General features: G+C 42.8%; 1 protein-coding gene across 1 annotated transcript in view; it reads left to right on the forward strand.

Annotated features, from left to right (window-relative positions):
- The window catches only part of LOC124605575 (YEATS domain-containing protein 4), a 79418-nt gene extending 54965 nt beyond the window's left edge, over positions 1-24453 (forward strand). The window contains exon 4 of the mRNA XM_047137352.1: positions 24109-24453. Coding sequence (XP_046993308.1) covers positions 24109-24278 — 170 coding nt within the window. The 3' untranslated portion in view covers positions 24279-24453. The remainder of the gene's footprint in view (positions 1-24108) is intronic.
- The last annotated feature ends 2422 nt before the right edge of the window (positions 24454-26875 follow it).

A 26875-nucleotide genomic window follows, 5' to 3' on the forward strand; every position in this document is an offset into this window, starting at 1 on the left:
ACAAAGGTCAAATGCATTTCTGAGGGACGGAACAGATTCTGGTCTGATTCCCCAAATAAGGCTTCTAACAATATTCCTTCCTGTCCTTGTTCACTTTCATCTTGTACTCACTCTATCAATCATTACCCAACATGGCGTTAATCTTTAATGTCCTTTTCCCCCCTGTGGGTTCGGGGCTTAGAATTGGCCTGCGGTATTCCTGCCTGTTGTTAGAGGTGACTAAAAGGATTCTCTCACATTTTGGCCTTAATGTGTTGGTCCCCTCTCGGGTTTGTCCTCCATCTTTCCTAACTTTCTGTTGCTAGTGTGTGCCATTTGGGAAAGGACGCCTTACGTGTTGTTGTTGTTGTTGTTGTTGTTGTTGTCTCTTTTTTTTTTGTCCACCATGCACCAAGATCTTGCATGCTACTTATCGTGTAGCGGGCTTTGCATCCAACATCTTATTGGTTGGCTCCTTCTCGTCTCCTACACCGTACCATCCTTCACACCCACGACAATTCTGAACCATTTCGTCATTTTGACACCCAAAATCCAGTGCGGTATCCAGTCCGTCATGGTGGGGTTCTCATGTACCTTCTTGGTGGTAGCCCCTGACAACACAGGGATCGCACTGCTGATGCCTGAGCTGAGACCTCCCCGTGTATGCCAAGGAGTAGGTGCCCGTCCTTCTGGGGCACCAGGACTCCCGGCAATGGCCATCCCGCCAGGTGGTCCTTGCTGAGGCTGGGTGGCGCCCGTGGGGAGACCTGCTGGTCAGAGTGAGTGGCATCGGGGTGGATGACCCCTAAGAAATGGATTAAATTGAATCAAGTTGGTGGTCGCTCAGCCCCAGCAGTCTCCAAGCGTGTCAGAAATGATTTTGATGCTGCGACGTATGATTCCTCATCATTCCATTCCCAGGCTACACCTTCAGAGGACCGTAGGGCACCCAGGTCTCAAGAGCCGTATTCACCTTGGTACCTAGTTTGCAGCAGGACGGATGGAAAGACCTTTTTAAGGCAACAAAGACCCAGTTTTTCGTAGACCACCTTCAAAGATAGGTTTGGGGAAGTGGCGGTGTTGTCTAAAATGCATAGCGGGGTAATTTTGAACCAAGCAGCCTCCCCAGCCCATCACAGGCGTTGCTCTCCTGTGACAAGCTGGGTGATATCCCTGTGTTGATTACTCCCCATAAAAGCCTTAACTTGGTCCAGGGTCTTATTTTCCATCGCGACCTCCTTTTGCAGTTGGATGAGGAGCTACGCGCCAACTTAGAGCGACGGGGTGTCACCTTCATCCAGTGCGTGTGTAGGGGACCCAAAGACAACAGGGTTTCTACCGGTGCCTTCATCTTGGCTTCTGAGGGTGACTCGTTGCCTGAAAAGGTCAAGGTGATGGTTTACCGTTGTGATGTGACACCATATGTCCTTCCCCCCTATGCTGTGCTTGAAGTGTTGGAAGTTTGGTCACATGTCATTTCGTTGTACTTCCAGGGGTTGTTGTACTTCCAGGGATTGTTGTACTTCCAGGGATTGTTGTACTTCCAGGGATTGTGGTCGTCCTCTGCACCCAGGCACTGTGTGTGTCCCTCCTCCCACTTGTGTCAACTTTGGGAAGCACCCCGCCCCCTGCTCACCTGACTGCCCTGTTCTCTGTAAGGAGTGGCGAATCGTGGGAATCAAAACCCTAGACAGGCTCACCTACCAGGAAGCGAAGAGAAAATATGAACGGCTTCATCCTGTGCAGATGACTATATCATATGCTGCGACTGCAACTTTGACTTCGTTGCCCCACCCCCGCCCTGTGGCGATGGCTGTCCCTGTGGTTGCTAAGCTTCCAGTGGGCCCTGGAGGCCGCCCTGGTTCTTCCCCTGTGTCTGTGATGGGGGACACTGTTTCTTCTGGTACTCCCAAGGTACCTCCTTTGGGAGATCAACCCCCCAAACTAACAGGGGTATCGGATCCCCCCTCCCGCCGGAGGTACACCAGCCTCCTCCGGCTTCTCTCGCATGTAAAGGGTCGCTTGGAAGTCTACCTTCTAAGGCATCCTCCAGTGCGACAGCTGACTTCAGTCAGTGGCTCAAGAAGCCAGGAGCAGCAGATCACACACCTTCCTGCCCTTCATCTGTCCCTGGCCCTCCTTCTGTGACTCCCTTCCAGTTTCATCCTAAGGAGCAGTGGCAGGAGGAGAGAAAGAAGAAAAAGCTGGGTAAGACGGAAGAGATTTAGGTTGCCTCTGTGCCACCTGTTACTACCAGCTCTGCGTCTTGAGGATGATTTGCAGATTTTGGAATTCCCCGATGACATCAATCTCACCTCTTCTTCAGACGAAATGGTCCTTGATTCAGGCTCTCCGGTGGTGATAGATGGCCCAGTGGCGTAATCTGCCTCCTCGGTCCCTTCACGCCTTTTTCAGCCGCAGACAATGTCACTCTCCATTGGAATTGCAGCAGTTTTTTCCACCACTTAGCTGAGCTCCGACAACTTCTCAGCTTTCACCCTTTCTTTTGCATTGCTCTCCAGGAAACTTGGTTTCTGGCGTTGTGAACCCTCGCCCTCCTTGGCTATCAGGGTTATTATAAGAATTGGGCAGCTTATGAGAGGGTATCTGAAGAAGTCTGCGTCTGTGTCCTTAACTCTCTTTACAGTGAGCATTTGCCTCTTCAAATGCCTGTAGAGGCTGTTGCTGTTAGGGTGTGGACGTCACAGGCTGTTACCTTCTGCAGTGTCTATCTTCCACCAGATGGTGATGTCCCACAGCGTGTATTGGCTGCACTGATAGCTCAACTGCCGCCACCTTTTCTGTTACTGGGCTACTTCAACGCCAATAACCCTGTGTGGGGTGGATTGGTGGCAACAGGTCAAAGCAGTGTCATTGAGCAAGTGGTGGCACAGCTCGATCTTTCTCTTTTAAATAATGGTGCCTCCACACATTTCAGTGTGGCGCATGGCACTTACGCAGCCATTGACCTTTCGGTCTGCAGCCCTGGCCTTCTATCATTTGTCCAATGGGGTGTGCATGATGACTTGTGCGATAGTGACCACTTTCTGATCTTTCTGTCACTGCCACACCGTCACTTTTCTGGGTGCCACCCCAGATAGGCTTTGAATACGGCTGACTGGGACTCATTCACCTCCATTTCCACCAGTAAGCCTCTTTCTCATAATGCCATTGATGTGGTGGTTAACACGATAACCACTGGCATCGTTTCTGCAGTGGAATCTGCAATTCCCTGTTCTTCTGGATCCCCTCGGCAGAGGACTGTGCCTTGGTGGTCACCGGAGATCGCTGAGGCAATTAGAGAATGCATGCGGGCCCTCCAACGTCATAAGCGGCATCTGTCACTGGAAAACCTCCTTACCTTTAAGCGGCTCCATGCCTGAGCCCGACATCTTATTCGGCAATGGAAGCAGGAGTGCTGGGAAAGGTACGTCTCCACCATTGGCGGGATCCGACTCACTTCTGGAGCTTCCTGCACGAGCCCTGTAAACAGCATACTTGTGGAGGCTGGTGTCCCTCCATTCAGGATCTGGCACCGACGACTACTGGCTGCTTATGCTGCTCATGTTTGTAGCTTGCCTGGGCATCCAAATTACCGTCTCCTGTTCCCCAACTCTTTCGTCCATCTTCCCAAACGGCAGCCTCGATCAGGGTGTACGATTGTGGTTTGCATTCAGGCTCTTCTCTCTGGGCTTGAGTTTCTCTCTCTCCCACCTCTTTCCTGAGCCCGTTTACATATTCCCCTGTGGTGTGTGTGCCCCACCCATGCCTTTGGCTGGATTTAGCACAGGGCTCAAAGGACTCAGTCCCTCCTGAGGCCCTCTGCTGCCACTTTCTTTCCATTCTTGCCACTTGTCACAGCTCTGATGTGGTCTATACCGTTGGTTCGATGGTTGCTGGTCAAGTTGGTTATGCTTTTACTCTTGGGGATCGATCTGAACAATGTTCATTGCTGGGCGGCTGCAATGTTTTCACTGCAGAGCTGGTAACCATCTTTTGCACCCTAGAGTATATCCACTCCTGCTCAGGTGAGTCGTTTGTTATCTGTAGTGACTCCCTTAGCGGTTTATGAGCTATCAAACAGTGTTTTTGTCACTTTTGTTTAGTGATGGCTATCCAGGAGTCCACCCATACTCTTGCTCATTGAGGCCGCTTCGTAGTTTTTGTGAGGACCCCAGGTCATGTCAGCATCCCGTGTAATGAATATGTTGACAGGCTGGCCAAACAGGCTATCAGTAAACCAGCCCTGGAGATTGGCCTTTCGGAATGTGAACACCAGTCCATATTGCGGCAGAAAGTCCTTATTACTGGGAGTTATGAATGGCGCACCCTGCCTTCACCCAACAAACTACAGGTGTGTGGCGCTCCTCCATGCGAGCCTCTTCCAAGGACTCAATTGTTCTCTGCCGGCTACGCATTGGCCACACCTGATTGATGCACGGTCATTTATTGCACCATGAGAACCCACATCTGTGTCGTTCCGGGTCAGCGTTGACAGTGGTCCACATCTTGTCGGACTGTCCGCTGTTAACTGCGCTCAGATAGACGTTTGCGCTGCCCGATATTCTCCCTGCTCTTTTAACAGATGACGCTGCAGCGGCAGGCTTTGTTTCGAGTTCTATTCGAGCAGGGGGCTTTTATCGCTCAATCTGAGGGTTTGTCCTTTTTGTGTGTTGCGTCTGACCTTTGGCCTACAGTTTTAGATTGAGATGTTTAGTGTCTCTCTTCGTGGTTGGCTTTTTGGCTTTTCCTTTTTTTGTTTCCATGGTCGGCCAACCACTGTACAAATCTGTGTGCTTTTAATTCCTTGTTTTCTGGTCATTGTCCGTGTCTTTCTTGTTCTGTGTCATCCCTTGTTACCTCCATTGCTTGTTGATATTCCTTGTGGGTTTTCATGATCGTGGAAAAAGGGACCGATGGCCTTTGTAGTCTGGTCCCTTCAACCCCCACAAATCAACCAACCAACCTTTAATGTCCTTTTAACTGTCTGCATTATCATAAAACAGCACTCACTAGAAAACCCACTGTATTTTTCATACTTTGTCATGAGCCTTACATACTGCTTCAAGTAGGTTGATTTTAATTGTCACATTCATCAACTTTATTTTACAAAGTTACAACCTACCTTATGCTTTTGGGGTGGCCTTGCTTTCCAAGCATATATTGCACAAGTGCAGCAGTCCAAGATCAGAAAAGAACACATGTTCCTTAATAAGCCTGTGTTTGTACTATCTATAGCTGCAGCAGTTTTTTTAACAATGAGAATGACTTTTACATCTCCTAAACACAGTTTCAAGTTTTTTAAATTCTTTTCAATTTCTAATGACAGGGTTTCTCTGTACCAGGCAGATTTATCATACATACCAATCTCTGTTTATCTTTGTTGCCTAACTGTCTTAATTCATTATTATTATTATTATTATTATTATTATTATTATTATTATTATTATTTTGTGTAAACCTTTTTTATAGGTACACAAAATCTCCTATCCCCAGCTTTGTTTATGATTGTGTCTGTATTCTTGATGAGCCTGTTTTTCTTCATGCTTTAAAAATTTGAGTGATTATAATTGTGATTGATGTCTGGAACAATAAATGAAAAATTAGTTATGAGAGCTGTTTGTAAGACTATGACAGAAGACAAGTGAAGAAGCTGCAAAATATAAACAGGAAGTTTTTCAGATACCTGAACAATCTGCCAGAAGACTGAAATCTCCACAAACAGAAGTGTGATACCGAAAGTTGTACAGAAAAAAAGCTGTGTTTCTCAAATAAAATGTGAGTTTCCACATATTTAAGATCTTTTGTGTGTTAGTGAGCTCAAGCATGTATTCAGCTTCTCCAGTTCACTGGGATGAATGAGCTGTGTGTAAAAGAAAAGGATTTTCTGGTACTGTGTATCATCTTCAGACTTTTTTCACCAGTTATGCCTTGCCTGAATTTATTTGCTGGAGCCAGTCGGAGGCATATTTATGAACAGTTCCATTCACAACCTGTGCACCGAGAATGACAAGCTACAGTAGTTGGTTATGATGTGGTAGAGTTAAAAATGCATATTACTTGAAAGATACCTGTATGTAGCACCAAGCCTAACTGAGTAACGTTATTTGTAAGTAACAAATTTAATTTGGTTTGTGCAAAGGACTGTCTTCCACAAATAGGTATTCTGGATATTAATGTTGCACACCGAGATTAGATGATATTGACCACTTTGGCTACTCAGGAACTCAATTATTTTAAATCTGACATATTTTAAAAGGGGAATGGTAGTTTTTAAAGTTGCATTTTGCAGTATTTCAGATAAGCACTGCAATTTTAATATTTCTTACGGTGACAGTCCGAAACGTAGGGACATCGGTGACTGCCCAGTCTTTTTTCCTAGCTCTGGCCAATAATACTTGGACAGGTTAAATTTGATCAATAGCAAATTTTTTTGCCTACAATCAGTTCAGCTTGCCAACCATCCAGGGAAAATTATCTTCATTGCAAAGGTAGGGGAAGGTTGCAGATTTGTTCAAAGTACAAAAACATTTTATAGTAAAGTAAGAGGAGCTAGCAGCCAAATATATCTTTTGCGAATACAGAGTTGAGAATGTCACTTTCTGCAGACTGTAATCTCATTGTTGACTGAGAAGGCCTTGCAGCAATGGATGGAAAATTGCCTAAGTGTTGCTCCCCCGTCCACCCTCCCCCCCCTGCACTGGACTAACCACTCTCTGGTGAGTTCATGCTTGGCTACCACGGGGCCCCGGCCTTTGCAGTATCTTTCCCCTTGCATGCTGCTAGTCTATCCTTTTGCTATTCTTCTTCCTCTCCCTTGGTGAACATGTCTGGGATAATTTTGGGAATGTTTTCTGCATATTCGGTAGCCTGACATCAGAACAGTCCTCACACTATTTCTTTCTCTCCTCTTTTCTTTCTTTCTCTATCTCCTGTCTTTCCTCTGCATCAGCATTTGAGGTTCCTCTTCATTTCTTCTTCCTCCCTGTGTGCTCCTGAAGGCTGGCTCAGTGTCAGCTGCACAACAGGAGACTGAGTAACTCATAATTTCCAGCTCCGGGTTTACAGGTAGGGTCCGCACATTCCACCTGGTACAGGCCAGGTGCAGGGAAGGTTGATTGCCTGAGCTGTTACCTTCCCAAAATGCCAATTGGCCCCTCTGTCAGGACTTCAGAAGGTGCCGCCTGAGGTGTCAACAGTCACCCAAGGCAGATCAGCCCCCTCTGATGGAGGACCAGTTGCCAGCAGTTGGAAAGAGTGCACCATCAGAGATGCTGGCAATCGTGGGGGATTTCCTCTCAACAAGTCAGTCACCATCTCAGTCTACATCTACTAAACATACACAGACTGAGGCTAAAGATTCCAAGACTCTCCCACATGCACCTCAGTTCCTCGTGGTATCACATTCTGAAGATGGTCAGTCCTTTGCTACAGTTAATCTGTTTATAATTCATAAAGGTGTTGATGCAATTGATGGTGCTGTGAAATCCTGCTCTCATTTACATAATGGCGCTTTGCTTTTGGAGACGAGTTGTGATTCTCAAGCCCAACAACTGCTTGCAGCTTCTCTCCTCCTATTTATTTTGATGTCCATCAAACGCTGAATTCTTCACATGGTACTATTTTTGCTAGGCTACTTGATGGTCTGACCAAGGGAGCAACCCAAACTTACCTCTATGTTCAGGGTGTCACTGCAGTCCATCTAATAATGAAAAAGGCTGGCACTTCTGAGGTGATAAACCTTCATCTTTTTCTCATGTTAGATAGGATAATGCTTCCATCAAGATCAAAGCGGATAATGCTTCCATCAAGATCAAAGCAGGCTATGAAGTCATACAGTCTGACTGTATATTCCAAACCAAATGCGCTGCTTCCAATGTCAACATTACATCCACAATCGAATCTCCTTTCGAAACATGGCCAAATGTGTTACTTGTGGTATGGATGCTCATGAGAGCAACTGCCCACTTCCTTCTCCCCACTCTAGCAATCGCAATGGTGAGCATGCATCCTCATCCTCACAATGTCCCGTGTATCTTGATGAGTGGGCCATCCAGGAGATCAGAGTGAAGGAAAAAGTGCCTTACCCTGTTGCTCGCAAGTTGTTGGCTAGTCAAAAGCCCTGTGTTTTACCTTCTAGCACTTCCAGTACTGTTCTTGCTACACCTCATTCCACAAAGGTTAGAGCCTCGCAGACTTGTGACCTCAAATTCAGCACCATGGTTGTAAAATTGCCCAGTGTCATGGTAGCAGCTCTGTCTCCTCCTCCTCCTTCTCCTCCCCCTTCTCCTCCTCCTCCTCCTCCTCCTCATCATCATCATCATCATCATCATCATCATCATCATCATCATCCAGCTGTTCAACAAGTCACACCTCTCTGCCTACCACTGCGAAATCACCTGCTACATAACTGGCAGACTGGAAAGGACAGAAAGAATACTCCTGCGAAGACTTTTTACGTCCCTCCCGCCAACAAACATCTCAGTCTTTCTCTGCCAACCGGGGAAAGACTCAAAGAAATCAGACAAAGGCAAACAGCCTTCTCCTTCACTGACTCGGCGATCCTCTTCAACAGTGTCACTGCATAACACCCTTACCCGGCCAACCTCTGTTTCGCTGGTACTGCAAACCATTTTTCTGCTCTGGAAGCTGGGGGCCGACGCAGTGAGAATGCCAATGTTTCTGTATATGTTATGGGACAGGGCCTCCAGCTTCTGCACCCTGTGGCAGTGAATCTTTGAAGGCTGGCACTTGACAGCTTCCAAGGTGATAAAACATCTTTTTGCTCCTCCACTTTCCCCATCATGACTCTTCTCCAATGGAACGTTCGCAGTGTTAGTTCCAACAAGGAAGAATTATGGCTGTTCTTGGAATCACAGCGTCCACTTGTTTTCTGCCTTCAGGAAACAAAATTGTGTCCTCACGACAGGTTTGACTTCTCGAACTTTTTTTCGGGTCTACTTTGACCTTCCCCCCTGAGAATGGCATTCCATCTTATGTAGGAGTCATGCTCCTCATCGGAGATGACATTCATAGTGAAACCATCTCACTGTAACGTTTACATCACTGTCATTGTGTAACCAGGGAAGACTTCCTTCAGATAATGATCAACTCCGACACCCTTTCTGCTGCTTAGTGACTTTAATGTACACATCTCCTCTGGGGCTCTTCCAGAACCTGTCAGAGAGATGCCCTCTTGGCTGACCTTTTCGATCAACTCAACGTCATCTGCCTTCACACTGGAGCATGCATGTTCCTTTCAGACTCCATGCACACCTGTTCCCATTTGGACCTCTCGTTCTGCACTATCCAACTCGCCCGTTGTTTCAAGTAGCCCGTTCTCTGTGATACGTACTCAAGCAACCATTTCCCCTGTGCTATCCGATACTGACTCCTACCCCATCTACGTGTAAACCTACCTGGCAGCTTTCTAAGGCTGACTAAAGGCTTTACTCCTCCCTGGTGATCTTTGCCAAACATTTCCCCAGTTGTGATGACCAGTTGTGCATACCTTACAGACTTTATCCTTAGCACTGCTGAATGTTCCATTTCTTGCACTTCCTCTTTAACACACTATGTGCCAGTCACTTGGTGGACTGAGGTGTGCTGTGATGCCATATGCGCACGGAAACATGCTCCCCGCATGTTTAACAGTCATCCTACTATGACGAACTGTATTTGTTATAAACAGTTGTGTGTACAGTGTCATTGCATTCTTCGGGACAGCAAAAAAGCTAGCTAGATTTCATTTACTACCTTTCCTAACATTTCTGCTCCCTCTTCTGTCATGTGGTCCAACCTCCAGTGGCTCTCTGAGACCAGGGCTGATTGTCCAATTTCTGATCTGACTAGCGGATGATGTCACTGTGGACCTCGCTGTTATCTCCAACACCTTAGGCTGCTATTTTTTGGAGATTTAAAGCTCTACCCACCATCACCTTACCTCTCTCCATCAGAAACGAGTGAAGGTGGCTCAGGTGATACCCTTCTCCTCTCAGCATTATGAATGCTACAATGCCCCCTTTTTATGAGGTAGCTATATCACGCTCTCACTTCACCCAAACTTCCACCCCAGGTTTGGGCTATGTTAATGTTCAGATGTTGCAGCATCTTTCTCTTGCAGGCAAGCACTTGATCCTTCTTACATACAATCGCATATGGGCAGATGGCATGTTTCCCAGATGCTGACATGAAGCCACTGTCATACCCATACCTAAGCCCAGTAAGAACAAATGCCTTCCTTCTAGCTGCTGCCCCATTTCTCTCACCAGCTGTGTTTGCATGATGTGTAATGTACGATTCATGCCCGGTTGGTATGGAAACTCGAATCTTGCAATTTACTAACCGCTGCACAGTGTGGATTCTGAGCATGCCGCTCAGCAGTTGACCATTTTGCCACTTAGTCAACCCATGTCATGAATATTTTTCTGCAGGAATACCAGATTTTGGCTGTGTTTTTTGATTTGGAGAAAGCCTACGAACCTGCTGGAGGACTGGCATCCTTCATACTCTACACATGTGGGACATCCAAGGCCACCTGCCCCGTTTCAGTCAGATATTTTTAACAGATCGAGTTTTCAAGGTCCATGTAGGTTCTGCCTTGTTTGGACACCTTTGTCCAGGAAAAGGGTGCATCTCAGGGCTGTCCTGAGCTTTGCCCTCTTTGCTATAATCATTGACTCTATTGTGGCCTGTCTCCTGCCAGGCATCTTTAGCTCTCGTCTCGTTGATGATTTTGCAGTCCATTGCAGTTCTCCACAGACTTGTCTCCTTTAGCTGCATCTCCAGTGATGCATCAATCATCTTTACTCATGGAGCATCGACAATTGCTTTCGCTTGTCCACTGACAAAACTGTTTTATGAATTTCTGGCAGCGCAGTGGGTTTCTTCCACCTTCATTACATCTTAGACCTGTTGCTCTTCTGAAACTATGAAATTCATGGGACTCATGCTTGATAGAAAACTTTCTTGGTCCTCCCACCTGGCCGCTACACCCAGTCCTAAGTGGTACTTCCAGGGGAGTGGCAGATCACCCTACTCCATTTGTACCAATCCCTTGTCCATTTGAAACTAGACTATGTGTGTTTCGCACACTCATCCATCTTACACCATCTAAAAGGAATTCAACATCATGGAGCCCGTTTGCCCACTAGTGCTATTTACACTAGCCCGGTTGAGAGTCTCTATGCAGAAGCTGCCAAACTACCGCAGTCATAGCGGTGTGATGTTCTACTCTGCAGATACGCATGCCATTTGCCTGCGATGTCTGGCTGCCCGTCCTATGCCTCCATCTTTGATGACTCCTTTGACTGCCAGTATAGGGTGCATCGCTCTTGTCTTACCTTCTAGAGTTCGCTTTTGGCTATTGCTCCAGCAGCTTAACTTCACGCTACCTGCCACTTTCCCAGTGGGTGTGAACCCTTCACCACCTTGGCTTCATACAGTGGCCCATGTTCACCTTGGACTTAATTCGCTTCCTCAGGAAACTACTCCAGATTCAATATATTGTTGTAAGTTTCTCAACCTTGGCACGTAGCTTAGCGATAGGACATTTATATAAGCTGATGGCTCTGACTGACCATAGTGTCAGGTGCGCCTCCATCATTGGCATCAACAATTTTCAGCATCGGCTTCCAGTACACTGCTCAGTATTTACAACAGAGCTCTTCAATCTGTATCAGGCCATGCAGTACATGTGGCAACACAGGCTTTTCAATTATGTCATCTTCTCCGACTCACTGTGCCCTTCAGTGCCTCTGTGTGCTGTACACAGTCCATCCCTTAGTGCAGCAGGTCCAAGAAAGCTTCCACTTTCTCACAATGGAGGGAGCCAGTTTGATGTTCATGTGGTTTTGTGGCCACATCGTTCTGATAGGGAACAAGGCTGCTGATGGTGCTGCCACGGCTGCTGTCCTCCTACCTCGGCCCTCTAGTTGTTCGATTCATACTGATGATCGTGTTAATGTCTACCTGCAAGTGGTCTCATTTTGGCATCACCACCGGTCTTCCCTTCATGGAAACAAGCTCTGGGAATTAAACCTCTCCCAGTGGCTTGGCCAATCTCCTCTCAGCCCCATCGCCACAAGATCATTGTAACTAAGTTTCATTTTGGGCACTGCCATTATAACCATCGCCATATGTTAAGTGGTGACCTCCAAACTATCTGTGCTCATTGTCATCAACCTTTGGCAGTTCACCATTACCTGATCGAATGCCCTTTTTTTAACCTCTTAAGTTCTGATGTCTGTTTGCCATGTGAGGTATCGGCCGTTTTAGCAAACAATGTGCCGGCTTTCGCATGCATTTTACTTTTTATCCATCTTAGCAATACGGTGAAGGTCATTTAGTCTTCAGTTTGTAACCTCCATTGTGTCTACAGCTTTTTTGTGGACCTTTCTCCAAGAGTTCTTGTTTGTAGCTCTCCTTCCTACTGTCAATTGTGCATAATGTGTAGTCATTTTTAACTCCTTTTTCATATTAGTGTTCTAAGGCTCTGACATTGGCACATATGACCTTTGCTGTTTCTGTGCACGAGAGAGGGAGAGGGAGAGGGAGAGGGGGAGGGGGAGGGGGAGGGAGAGAGAGAGAGAGAGAGAGAGAGAGAGAGAGAGAGAGAGAGAGAGAATGTGTTACCCAGTGGCCCACTCCTCTATTGCAGAACAAATGAAACATTTTGCTGCACTATAAAATATCTACACTCATGTCAATTTCAGCTGAGGGTGTAACTGTTGTTTATTTTGTTTTGCTGGATGTGAATGTATTCATTTGTATCTTTATCAAACTTTTCCCAATGTGGAGAGCTGTACAGGCCATGCCTGTAAAATGAAACAATGGAACAAAAGCTTAACATACAGTCATGCCTATCAATCTCTCTTTTTGGTGAGGGATTTAGAGAAGAAGGATAATGAAGAACCTAATACTCTGAATGTGAAGATAACTGCAACAGCTTTTAAAATAACTGTATATGGTGTTGTAGCAAGAGAGAGGGAAAAAAAAGATACATCATAGATTGTGATGAGACAGGCACAACATAGTTGGGTAGACATCAGAAGAAAGGCAACCAAGGAAAAAGCAATTGACAGCTTTGGTTAATTTCCAAACACATGCCATTAGTGATCACGTACATATAACTATTGTCAGAACTGATTGCCAAACTCTTTTAACTCTTTTTTACACTTCTCAAGTTGCTTCAGGAAGACAGTCTTTCTAACAGCAATGACAATTTGAAATAAACGTGGACAATAATAATTTTTAAGAATATTGATAAAGAAATGAAATTAAATTGTTAGAAGATTATAGAAAATACCCTTGTTGCAGATTGTATACTTAATGACTAGACCTATTTTGTTTTAAGTGGTCAGTGGTTAATAAAATATTGAAACAGAATCGAAAATGCATGTTTGTAAACAGGAAGCAGTATTGTGTAGCATGCAGGACTGATAGTCAGACAGTCAGTCAGTCAGTGAAGCAACAGCTTGAATGGTCTTACTGATTGACCAGTGCTTGAGTAGGCAATCAGTTTCACCAGATTTAAAGGCCACACTCTAGACATACATGCAATTAAACACCAATCAATTTTACAACACCAGTGTGACACACCTAAATTACAGGTATGATAAAATTTGAATTTGCAAGGAGGAAAGCCACAGAACTTGCAGCGACAGTAATTTAGAGTACAATATGGTTGCCATCCTAATTAGGCAATTAGTGGATTGTAACAGAGCAATGAAACAAAGCTACTGTTATATTGTGGTAATTGTGACATATGATAATTCTACTCCAAACTGTAAAACAGTATGGAGTTAGAACAATGGTCAAATGATTCTGAAAAACACAAACAACGTACAGGTTCTAGTGACAAGATCTCCCATATTTCGAAAGCTGGTTACAAACAAAGATGCAATGAAAATACTTTTATTGGTAAACAACAAATACTGTACCATTTTACGTTAATTAGTTTTAAAATTTGTTGTGGTAAAAGGCATCCTCCATTGCTGAGACATTGACAAAACTTTTCCCTGAAGTTGTCCATACTTCTTGGTGGTGGAATAGCAGCCATTTCCTGGGTGACTGCCTCCTTAAGCACTTGCAGAGTGGTGTGCTTTTGAGCCTGTAATTATCCCTTAAGAAAAGCATCACAAGGTGATAAATCAGGTGACCTTGGTGGCCAGGCGATGTCACATGAGAAGATGTGAAGGAAATAACTCTCTCAAAATTTCTAGAGAACGCTGAGCAGTTTGAGCAGTCGCTCCATCTTCTTGTAATCTGACTTCTGCATCTTCTTGGTCCTCAATGAACTAGTTTAGCTTGGGTCAGAAGAAGGTCTTCATAATGTGACAGTATTGATTTAAATTAAGTTACCGTTATGCTACATGCTTTGAAAAAATGTGGAAAACACATACCAAATTCAGCAGTGGCAAACCAAACTGTCACACAATGACTGCAAAGTGGTTGTTTGTGAAGTTCCTGAGGATTTTCTGCTGCCCAGTTGTCCTTTCATGTGAACCTTGTAATTGCTGCTCTCAGTTGATACCATTAAGATCATGGATAGACATGACAGTGCACTGGTTAACACTACAGATCGTACATGCAGATTAATTTGCAATTTTGCTGTAATAGCACTGCCTGCCTAAATCTTGTCACCCAGTCTTCTGGAACTGCTTATGCAATATAAAGGTCAGTAACATTGAATGCAGGGGGGTACAAATGCTTGTTCGTTCTTCCAATGCCATAGACAACAAAAACAATAATAAAATGTTCCAAAATGATTTTTTCAAGTTTGATCACAAATATCTCAGAAATGGGGATAAGTAGAGATGTGTGGTTTACTGCATAATGTTTACACACACCTGAAGTTTCAGCATTAGTTTAACAGAGTTCAGTGCGTGTGCCATCTGTACCATGCAGGGCATCTAAGTGATCTTAGAGCTGCCCCGTGTTTGGCCTATACTCCGTACAGCGAGAGAAGAGCTCTGAAAGCTGGCAGCACAGTCGGCAGTATTCGACTTGGAAGTGCAGTGGGCAGCAATTGGCAGGGCAGGGAATGGGGTGATAGATCTTCCCCTCCCACCCTTTGGTGCTGCTGCAGCCAGGGTTATAGTGCTTCACAATGCTCCACAATTCATTGCAGCAGTTTTGTTGGCAGCATTCTACTGAGCAGTGTGTTTCTTGAACATAAGATTTTTCTCGTGCACTGATAGTTTTTGTCTCCTTACACAAAGACGCACAATAGCTTTTTGACATTAACAGGGTACAACAAAATGCACAAATGTTATGTGTAAGACATTGAATGAAGATGTATCTTTATTTTTCATGCAAGAGAACAGAAACCCCAAGATCATCAGCTGATTGGTCATCTCACATCATGACCACACGGCTTTGGTATCTTCGTTTCTGCTGTCAACATTTGATAAAGAAATTCTAGCATTTTGTGTGGATTCTTCTCTTACTGTTCTACATCTGTCACCTGGGCTCAGATATCCAGAACTCTTCTTCTTGATAACACTTCCATACTTCTTGAACCTTGTTTACCATTATCTGTTAGTCAGATGTGCTGGTGGTTTGCTTCTGTAATGTCTCCAGAAGTACCACTGGACCGAGTTATCAGATTTGGTCTCTACCAACCACTCTTCAAGCCGTGCGAGCTGCTGAGAGGGGTGTCCATTTTCATTAAATACTGAAGTGCCAAAAAAAAAAGAAAAAGAAAAAAATGCTGCTTTAGGTGCTTGTGCACATTATGCTCCATACCACACCTTTCTAGCTGTCCCCATTTATGAGATATTTGTAATCAAAATTGAAAAGATAGTTTTGGAACACCCTGTACAATACCTGTAGTGGTCATAGTGCATTAGTGAAGGACGTAAATAATTGCTCTGTCATTTCAGCACACATGTACTGATGAATGAGTTTTTGATTTAGCAAAATTCAGCCATTCTTTCTTTCTTAAAATACAATAGTAACTGTCAACAACTCTTTTACGAATATGCAGTTAATTGAAGATAAGATTATGTAAGATCATGATTTGTTACAAATGCAAGTGAAAGGTTGGGTAACTCTGACAAAAAAAAAAAAGAAACCTCTCATTTCTTTTGAGCATTCATCTGTTATGGGCGACTATGTGTCCTACACAGGTGGAATGACACCAGCTGTTGACAGTATGCAGGCATGAAAGAGTCTGCTCAATCACACCAGAGACTTGAGAGATCTTTTCTCTAAATTCTTCAAGTGGAGAGTAATTGCTGGCACTGGGATGAAACAAGCCCATGAGAGCAGTCTGATCCATCTCTTCATAGGTCCAGACCACACCACATGCTGTTTCAGGCCTCTGTCTGCTTCTGGCCAGTTCTTCCATTCATTGACTCAGCTGCCTCTGCTACATGGTGCAACATTGCCACTTTTGTACTTTAACTTTGAGTAAGATTTCTGTCCTGTCTTTGCTAGTGCCCCTTCAAAGTGATTGGAATGTGTGTATTGCATGCAAAAAGTGCTATTGCAAGGGAGGTCAATTCATAAGATAAGATCACACTGGGAAAAGATGGCTCTATCACAGATTTTGTTTGCCAGACTTTCTGTTAATATTTCTTTCAGAAACATGTTATCATGACTTTCTGTTAATATTTCTTTTAGAAACATGTGATCATTTTGAAGGAATCAGTTGTGGATATCTCTGATATCCCATTCCGGCGACTTCGAAAGCCTGCCAAGGAACATGTGCCTGGACTTCGTCACTGGCCAATTAGAGATTTTGGCGTATTAAGTTCCACTGCAGCACTCATTGGACTCAGTGGTGTATTCGCCTTACTATGTATTTGGTTTTTCTCTCCCCAGTTTACTCACTGAGTGTTGTTTATTTGAAGTGTATTCTCATCTTGTCCATTCCCTCATTGTTTGTTTTGTTAATACTCGATGATCAGCTTCTGAATGCCCCAGACAATTTGTCCAGCCTTATCAGGTTTGTTTTGAGTCATTCCTGATATTTGGTTGAATCCTGGTCTCAAATCTTTGGCGATGAGGTAAAATGTCAACGTAGAAGCATGGTGGTAGAGCCCATGGAACTCTTGGAACACCTGCCGTGGCGGCAGCAGCAGTTGCAAAATAACATCAGCAGCAAAAAGAGTTGCTCCATCAAGAAATTTAGCTTCTGAAGGATGAACCACAGATATGTGATACCCACCCATTGCAAGTAGCGGTCACTTCCCAGGTGGAGAGACACTTACCCTCACCTCCATCCTTTAACTATGTTAAAAAAAGACTTGGACACGTGTTTACATTGGGTCATACAGCACTTCACAGCCCTGTAGAACCTTTAGATCCCTGATGAAAGTTTCCAACATTCACTTTTTCTGTCTTTGTATTTCCTGGAGATGTTTTCTTTTGTTAAGAAATTGGCTTCTCTCTTGAATCTAATCATGCCTACTTACATGGAAATGTGCATATTATTCTTGAATTATTATTCACCAGTTCCAAGGTGGCAGTGTCATATTTCATCAATATCAGATATATCAGTGACCTCTGAACAGCCAGTCATAACCCATCAGAATATGCAGTAGTGACATCCATCATGCCCAGACTGTTCCTTAGCACGCCCACGTGCAGTATGTTTGGACTGCTCGGTAGACAGCACCCACTGTGGGAAAGATGGGCATCCCCAAACAGTGTACCATAAACCATTAGGATGATTCAGTCCAGTTCCTCACTTGTCGAGTGATGGAGCATAAACTTAAGGCAATAGCTTCCCCAGACAATTATTTAGCTAACATGATATTTGTAAGCCTCACAACAGTTGGGAAGAAAAAGTCCATTCCCAGATGGGCACAGAAACCACAGTTTTCTCGGTAAACCTCCAAATGTATGTTCGTATATACTCATCAAGAATTAGCACCAGCCTCTTGTAAGTTGGTGCATATGATGAGAGATAAATTCTGCTCTGGAGTCAATTCACAATTGCCATGGCCTAAAAAGTCACATGGCTGATTACACTATTTGTTGTCCATTGTCACTCAGTTGGCAAACACTTTTGGCTAGATGCCTTCTCATTGTTTGGATTCTCCATCAATGTTGAAGTTCAGATTGTCTGGCGTGGTTCTATTCCAGGAACTTGATTACATCTGTGCCACATTCACACCCGTATATTTCGGGTGCAGTTCAAATTTCCAGGCTCATACCTCTTTGTGATCAGACTAGGTGCTCTGTTTCTGCCAAGTGGGGCCCATTCCAGTCTCTGTACAAATGGCATTTAAGCAGAAACTTGATCAACTTCAAAAGCCTGGGTGACTGAACCAATTAAACAATTAATTGGGCCATACCTTTGGTAGTAGTGTAGTAACCCTAGGATTTGCTCCGCTATGCAGAGACTTTAAATCAAGTCAGTATCCAGGCAAAAGAAGAAACCTGACTTACACCATCTCCAGAAGACCATCTCACAAAGCTTGTTGGGGGAAAATGTTTTTCTAAGTTCAACAATGTGTATTTGCAGATATTGTTAGATGAAGAATCACCAAACATGGCAGTTATCAACACTCCCTTTAGCATGTACAAACATAAGCCTTTACCTTTTAGGGTCTCTTTTAACCTGCAGTCTTCCAGAGGTATGTTGGGACTTCAGAAACAAAACTGCACATGTCATTCCTCTTGAGATTATTTACGGAATGAGTGGCACATTGTCAGAAGGAATTACATGTTCTGGGTTTCCTGCAGATACGGTTCTGCTGTGGTATAGAGTGTAGGTGCATCACAGTGTGTAAGTGAAATGTCGTGGTAGTGGGAAACATACTCCAAAGTTGAAGTCTGCAAGACAGTAAAATTCTTTTGGGCAAAATATCTAAATTTCAAACAGATTCACTGTAAAATTCTGTCTGTATATGGACCAAATTCAGTGTGTGGAACAAACACAATATAGTGTCCAGCCTTAGTGAAATGGTGCCAACAATTTGACCAGCCCCATGCAGTTGTGGGTGATGCTGATTGGTATGTCCAGATCCTGCACCATGAGATTTCCATATTTTCAGCAACCTGAAAGAGCATCTGGTCAAAAAGCTTTCCAGTACTGAGGACATTCACACGACTGTTCTCAAATGACACTTTGACCAAGGAGTGGATGTGTATCATCGAGGAACTGAGTAATTGGTAGAATGCACGTGCCATCATTTACAAAGACTGACTATGCTGAGAATAGTGTCCCCTACCTGTGTCACTTTGAGATAGTGCAACATTCAATAAAAATTACTTGCCCTAAATAATAATGTGTAACTCACTTTTTGGAGGTCCCCTCATACATGTAAATGTTTACTGTGTCACTCAAAATACGTGTAGAGATATCATCATCATCATCTTTGCAACTACATATCAATAATACATATGAAACCTTTGCACATTATTTACTGCATTACATGGTGGAGAGTTAGTGCCACTTAGGCAAATGCAGGTTTTTCAAGGAGCAAGTTGGCTGTCTTGTGACACAAGCTAAACAAAGGAGGGATGCCACCTATTGATCGTGCCATAACAGCTACTGACTCCCTACCCTGCAATCAACTAATCAGAGTTGCAAGCTTTTTTTTGGAAAAGGTGAATTACTATTAAAAGTTCTTCTCACAAGTGGTCCAAATTGTGCAACCACTAAACCAGTTGCGAAAGAAAGGTGTTCAGTACAGGTGGATGGCAGCCTGTGGGTGTGTCTTCACACAGCAAAAGCACAAGCTGTGTTTGGTGCCGTGCATTGTACGATTTCCACCATTGCATCCACTGTTTCTGGCAGCAGATGCCTCTCCAAAAGGCACTATCCAATTTTGGTACATACGAACAATAATGGTACCGAATATCCCATGGCCTATGCATCAAAGATGCTGCCATCTGCATGATTGAACTACACACAAATGTAAAAGGGGGCATTAAGTAGATTGTATTTGCAATTAAAAAGTTCCATGTATAACTGTTTGGGACAAAGTTCATTTAAACCATGAATCATATACTGCTGGTAGCAGTATTCAGGCACACTCCAGTCTTCTATCCCTCCAACTTGGGACACTTTTCCCAAGCTCCTACAAATACACAATTAAGTACAACACAAAAGTGCAACACACAAATGCGCACACACTCTTTTTGCCTTTCTGCAAGATCATATCTGGCATTTGCCGAGCAGGAAATTTTGGGTTTCCAAATAGATGCAGAGAGCAGAGACTCTAGAGGAATTTCCCATAAGGGCTGCACAAATCGCTACAGGTGCACGCTGTGATCTGATCCTACGGCAAGTCAAGCACTGTGTGCTCTGCGAAAGTCTGACATATATTTTGAGATCTATCATCATCTAACAGTCATTAACAATGTCATCATAATAGAACCAGAGGCCCTGATACAAACAATATCATCCCAGTTGCATTGTGGCCACAGGATTTACAACTACTTCTTTGTGGGCTCTGGGGAATGTTACGGATGAAAGTCATAGCAAGACAACATGCTTACTGGCAGGCTTAAACAGGGACATGGAAGCCATGGTGTGCAGCTGCTGAGCTTGTGTCCAGCATCAGGTCAACCCCCACAGTCTTCTGCCTTCTGCCCCACACCTTGTCAACCTTGGGACTGCACCCATTTGACTTTGCAGGCTCACTTTTTGGCCCTATTTGGCTTCAGGTCATGGACACCTATTCCAAATACCTGTATGTGGCAAGTATGGCAGCCATCACAACATAAGTTACTGTAAATGTGCTGGTCGAGATTTTAGCCGTCAAAGAGCTTCCCCAAGCTATAGCATTGGGCAATGAGCCTCGATACTACACATCAGCATTGAAATAATTGTGCACATCAAAAATACCTTTTTAGTATGCGTTCCAACCATCCTTCATTGGGAAAAGGGACTGCTTGGTAAAGACATTTAAGCTGAAAATGTGGAAAGCAGTAGGATCCTCCTCCTCCTCCACCGCCACAGTAATTATGCTTTCCCAGAGCACGTACAGGCCACCTCTATTCAAAACTATAGTGTCACTGAGCTGCTCCAGGGGAGACAACTGCAAAGACACTTCAATCTCCTGACTCCAGGATCCTGAGACCCAGAAGTCAGGGTGCTATCCACCAGGAATGGCAGTGTGGACATGCTTGTACAGAGCAAAAGACAAGTGGACATCAGCAGCTGTGGCAATCAACTGCAGGTGATGCATCGTGCCAGTCAAGGGTTTTGAGTGCCATCATACAAACCAACTCTGCCCAGACCTGGCTGCTGCACCACCACCACCACCACCACCACCACCACCACCACCACAGTGGAGTGGTACACCCTAAACTAGAAAATCTAGCATAACCATTCCTATAATCTCACAGATGTAACTTTTACCCAATACAACCACCCCAGGTGTAACTTGCACCCAAGACAACCACTGGTAGTATCATTAGATGTAGGCATGGAAATGCAGCTCTCCATGCACCCTCCACAACCATAGCCATTAATACTCACTTCACCATGATGCAGCATAATGCCAGACACTCCTAGTTTATCATATAAGTTGGTGAGTGCTGGGACACCAATCATACTATCAGTGCCCAGAATGTTTCCGGTGATACAGTTACTTCAGGGAGAAAGGGATCTGGTATTCCTTCCTGGCAATATTGAAAATCTGCTGGAGAGCATAAAGTAGGACCTCAACCACTAGACACTGTAGCTTACCTTGCCACTGCACCACACAACTTTCTATTGGCCAATTGGAGCTCACAGCCTGCAAGTTTCATCACAATGATATGGGGCTTATTGGTGTATTCACTTCATTATCATCTCATTGTTATAATGTACTGTTGTTTCTTGGTCTTGGATTTTGCTACTTATCAAGTTTTCTCTCTCCAATTTACTCATTGAATGTTACCTGTGATAGCTTCTCCACTTGTTGGTTTCCTCATTGCTACTTTTCTATTCACACTTGGTAATTTGCCTGTACCATAAACCGTTAGGATGATTCAGTACAGTTCCCCACTTGTGTCGAGTGATTGAGCATAAACTTAAGGCAATAGCTTCCCCAGACAATTACTCAGTAGTTTTTGTTGTTGACAAAAAACCAGTTTAAGCTGAACTGTAATCTATGCATTCACAGTAGAAGACACAAAATAATTTTGATGTAGGCTTCACCTTTTTGTCCAGGGTTCATTATGGTGTTGTATACCCTGGTGGGAAGTTATTCAACAAGCTCCCCTTGAAAGCAAAGCAAGAAATCGCAAATCCCTACCGGTTGAAAAGAAAATTAAACACATAAATCAATAGTGACTCTTTTTACACATCTAAATATCTAGATTCAGGAACTGAAAAGCTCTGTTAGCTGCATAATGATGATGATGATGATGAGGTGGTGGTGGTGGTGGTGGTGGTGGTGGTGGTGATTATGATTAGTCACATACTGTAAATAAGACAGTACTTACAGGTGTATGAAACTATTGTCTTCCAAAAATAGTACCGTAATCATATAAATATTGAGCTACTGATAGCACATGAACAACACCTCTATAATAAAATTGAGGAAGCAGCAGTTTTTCCAAAGTAACAGCTTTCTCTCTAATTTACTCAATTGGATTCTGATTGTGTAAACATAAGTAGCATTAAGCAGTGTAGTTTATTGTTGATAGAATGTACAGATTAAGTTTTTGTAGTTTCTTTGTCTGTTGTTAATCTAAATCTAGACTCATTCTGCATCCCTCAAGGTTCACCATCTTGATGCGATCAGTCAAACACAATATGTGAGTGAGTGAATGAATGAATGAATGATAAATGATGAAAACCATGAAGATTAAAGCATAAAACTTATTGGCTATTTCTTTACCATTGAAGGTATACGAGCCCAAATTAAACACTATAGTGCTGTAAACAACAGGAAGTTGACTAGGTGAAAACTGTTTACCAATTCATTAATTAGATTTGAAGGAAAACAGTGTCACATATGTCATCATTTGTGTACAACTCTAGTGGTGGGCTGCATTTCACCAAGGTTCTTAGTTTTTGCTGTTTGGTTACATAAGAGACAGCAGCTGCAGTGTCATAGGTCCCATCTGATGATACTGCCCCTCAGCTACATGAACTATCACTAACAATGATTGGTCTCATGGACCACACATACTCATGTTATTACATATTTTTGATACTCGGTTACAATCTGTGAGTGCCATTGGGCCTGTGAGGAAAGTAATGTTCCTTGTCAAGCCTCAGAATCACAGAATTAATGGTATAAAAAAGTGTGCATCAGAAAATAATTTGAAAACTTATTTTGTTTCTGCAAATGTTGTCATTTTTGTGTTCAGTGATGAATTTATAAGAGGAGGGACAAGAGAGAATGCTATGATTCTAAGATGTTGTTTTAAAACTGCAGATAAATAAATTGGACACCATGTAATGATTTTAAAAATATAGCATAATTCAATAGATAAAAAAATCTGTTCACAAAGCAGTGGCTGGAGAAAACATATATAGAGGGTATGGAAATGTGCAAGCTTACAGAGCCAGTGGCTCCTTGTCCTTTCAGAAGGGTTGAGTCTTTCCTTCTCATCCCATCTGGTAAGTCTCCTTATGACCGGGGGTTCCAGACAGCCTTTCATTAACTCTCCCTATTACCTAAACCTCAGCAAATCTTTTTCCCTTCTCCCTTCTTCCAGAAGGAGGAACCACTGGCTCTTGAAGGCTTGCGCATTTCTATATCCTTTATATGTGTTCTCACATGCTGCCGCTAGGTCACTAGATTTTTTACTACCCATTAATAATATTACATTTTCAAAGTAAGTAATACATTTTTAAATGCCTGTAAGGGATATGTTATTTCCAAAAAAGGCTGTTAACAGATCTTTTTTATAATGTTATTTAGTTCTTTGTAGCACTAATGAACACCATTTGCAAAAACCTGAAAAAATTAACAAATGTTTACTAAATGCTAGGAAGCGTAATGTGTATTCCAAAATGATTTTACCATCTATATCATTAAACATATCAGTTTTAAATTAAATAATAAATAAAACACACACACACACACACACACACACACACACACACACACAGAGAGAGAGAGAGAGAGAGAGAGAGAGAGAGAGAGAGAGAGAGAGAGACATGGTTATTGTATTTATTGTATAAAAAACTATTGTTTTCATTGATTAGTTTGCTCATTTTCTTTTCAGTTGAAGAAAAAAAAGAGAAAACCTTGCAGAATATCTTAAATGCAAAGCTGAAAATACGCCAAGAAATAAACGATTTAAAGGATCGTTTGAAATTAGCAAAGGAAACAATTGCAAAATTTAAGAATGAAATTGCGAAGCTACAAACAGGCCCACCGGTTATCCCAATTTGATGTGTGTTGTCTACGTTAGTATGGTAGTTGTCGAAATGTTGAGACCAAGGACATTTCTATTTAATTGTATCTCTAATGAAGATTGTGAATTGTAAAAGACTATTTTATATGATTCAGACTATCCAGTTTTTTGCACACTTTTGTCAATAAAAGCTGATTTTCTTTTGTATTACCACTGATATGTATTATGGCTGAAAAACTCAGCCTAAAAGATTTTATAATTGATCTGCCATAATAGTGTGTGTGTGTGTGTGTGTGTGTGTGTGTGTGTGTGTCACTTTTTTTTACAAGTGTGGCTTTGGGATGCTGTAGGGACATGTTTGTAACCTCCCCAGGTTTCCCTTAAATTATTTTTCGTCTCTGTACTATTCTTGTGTCATACAGAAGTACTTTTACAACCTTGTTCCATAAAATTTCTTTTCATCCTTCACTGTACACTACTTATATTGCAAATAAATTGTTAGTGCCTCTTTTGAGGCTATTATACATTGTGATACTTTTTGTTAGATCCACTATGGAAATTAAGTTGTGATGGATTAGTAATTAATGATCTTATTTGATATTAACATCTTCAACTGTTGCAGTCCTGTCATCCTCAGTTGTGTGTAATATTACAGTATGTCGATAATTTTTACTCTCGGACCATCTTACTACAACTGAATGAACTACAATTTTTGTACCTCACATGTTTCACCTTTATTCTTAGCAACGCATTTTCACAGAAAAAAAGCAGATGCTACACTGTGACTTACACACATAATTAACATACAGAATGGCAAATGTATTAAAGAAATAGGGCTCCCAAATACCATATAAAACTGTGCAAACCCTCCAATCAAACTTAAGCCTGCCAACAACCAAGAGGGATGAATTCCAGGGATCAGGAATATAGCTATAAACTTGAATCTAGGGAAGCAGCCTACTCACGCCATATAAAATTAATATGCTTTCCATTGTGTGCCAGCCTAGTTCGCTGTAACTAGCTATGACGTCATGAATGTTGCACAATACCTTAAAAATAAAGTAAATAATCTGAACAGTTAATAGCATGTCAGGAGTGACACTAAAATAATAATGTGTTGATTTTCAGTTTGGTAATTTAAACAGTTTTTGAAATTTGGACGTTTTACATAAAAATCATTGACGCAACACGAAGGAGCTAGAAACTTCAAAATTTATATTCGGATTCCTTTTTCACTGTAATTTAATGGAAACAATTTTGCTTGAAATTCATGATGTTCTGTTTTTGTGTCCTAAAAGTTCGGAAGCGAGATAGATTAAGTAAGTGATTACGTAAAGCTAGGATGATTAGATTTAGGTAGACGGGAGATACGCTATAACAACAAAGATGTGAGAAGTTTCAAAAAGGTAGCTGTAGCGTCTCTCCAAAGGGCAAGTTCAGAGCTCATCTATTGCGTGCAATACAACTAAAATAATTCTCTCGCAAAAAGTATTTAACCTAGCCACATTAGAATTTTATTATAGATGCTTACCAGTGTGCCGATTGCACAAGTAAATCGAGAGCTTCATTGACCTTCAGCGAATGAAGCAATTAATTATTTAGTAACTTGATGTGGTGTTCTGCGAGCCCCAGTGGCTAGTCAGTAAGGGAAACATTGTCGGCTGTGCCTTCGGCGACAATATAAATAAGAGCGTGCAAGGTAGAGTAAGGCCCGAGTTCTCTTCTAGATTTGTATCAGCATGCACTCAGTGTCGGAAGCCAGGAACAGCCTCGGATGCCATATTATGTAACTCGGTATGCACATAACAATGAGTCCGCATTGGGGTAAAGAGTTAATAGCGGAATGACTCCAGTGATTTAATCTCAGTTTGCGTATGTCGTATTTTCACGTGTCGCCGCAGGACAGACTTTCTACCGTGGCGTTTGATGAGTATTAACATCAAATTTTGGCGAACATTCACTTTGAAAATTTACATTGATAACGTTTATCGAACAGTTTCATTATCTAGGGATAATAGGATCCGTGCAATAGACTCTGAACAGCTCTGATAGTGCAATACTAACAAGGGTAATCATTTGTCTGGAAATTTACAGTTTATCATTTTCAGAATATAGTGATAATTGTTATAATAGTAAACTGCATTTTCTATGAATCCCAGACATTACTTTTATTCTCCACAGAATGGGCACAGTGAACTTTAATTGCAGGCATCATGTTTTTGCTAATGACTTTCTGGTTGCCAACATTGTAGTTAGAGAGCCTGAGTTGAGAACAGCAATACAAATAATAACTTTATTTTCCACTCGTTGCCCCACACAGTATACATAGTCGTGACATGCAGGAATTTTAAAACACGGTAAAAACAATACATCAGGTGTTGGAAGTTTGAAACAAATCATTCCACATTTGCAGAGCACTTAAAACACCTGAACCACCATCCCACAAACATGGAACAAGATATGAAAGGAACCATAACAACCAACCATGACAAATAACTAATATAAATGCAAGAAAATTTCCACATCCAGAAAGCCAGTGGGAGGGGGAGGGGGGGGGGACATGAGGAGATATGTGCAATATACACTCCTGGAAATGGAAAAAAGAACACATTGACACCGGTGTGTCAGACCCATC

Source organism: Schistocerca americana, chromosome 3 (genome assembly GCF_021461395.2).
Source record: "Schistocerca americana isolate TAMUIC-IGC-003095 chromosome 3, iqSchAmer2.1, whole genome shotgun sequence".
Lineage (NCBI taxonomy): Eukaryota > Metazoa > Arthropoda > Insecta > Orthoptera > Acrididae > Schistocerca > Schistocerca americana.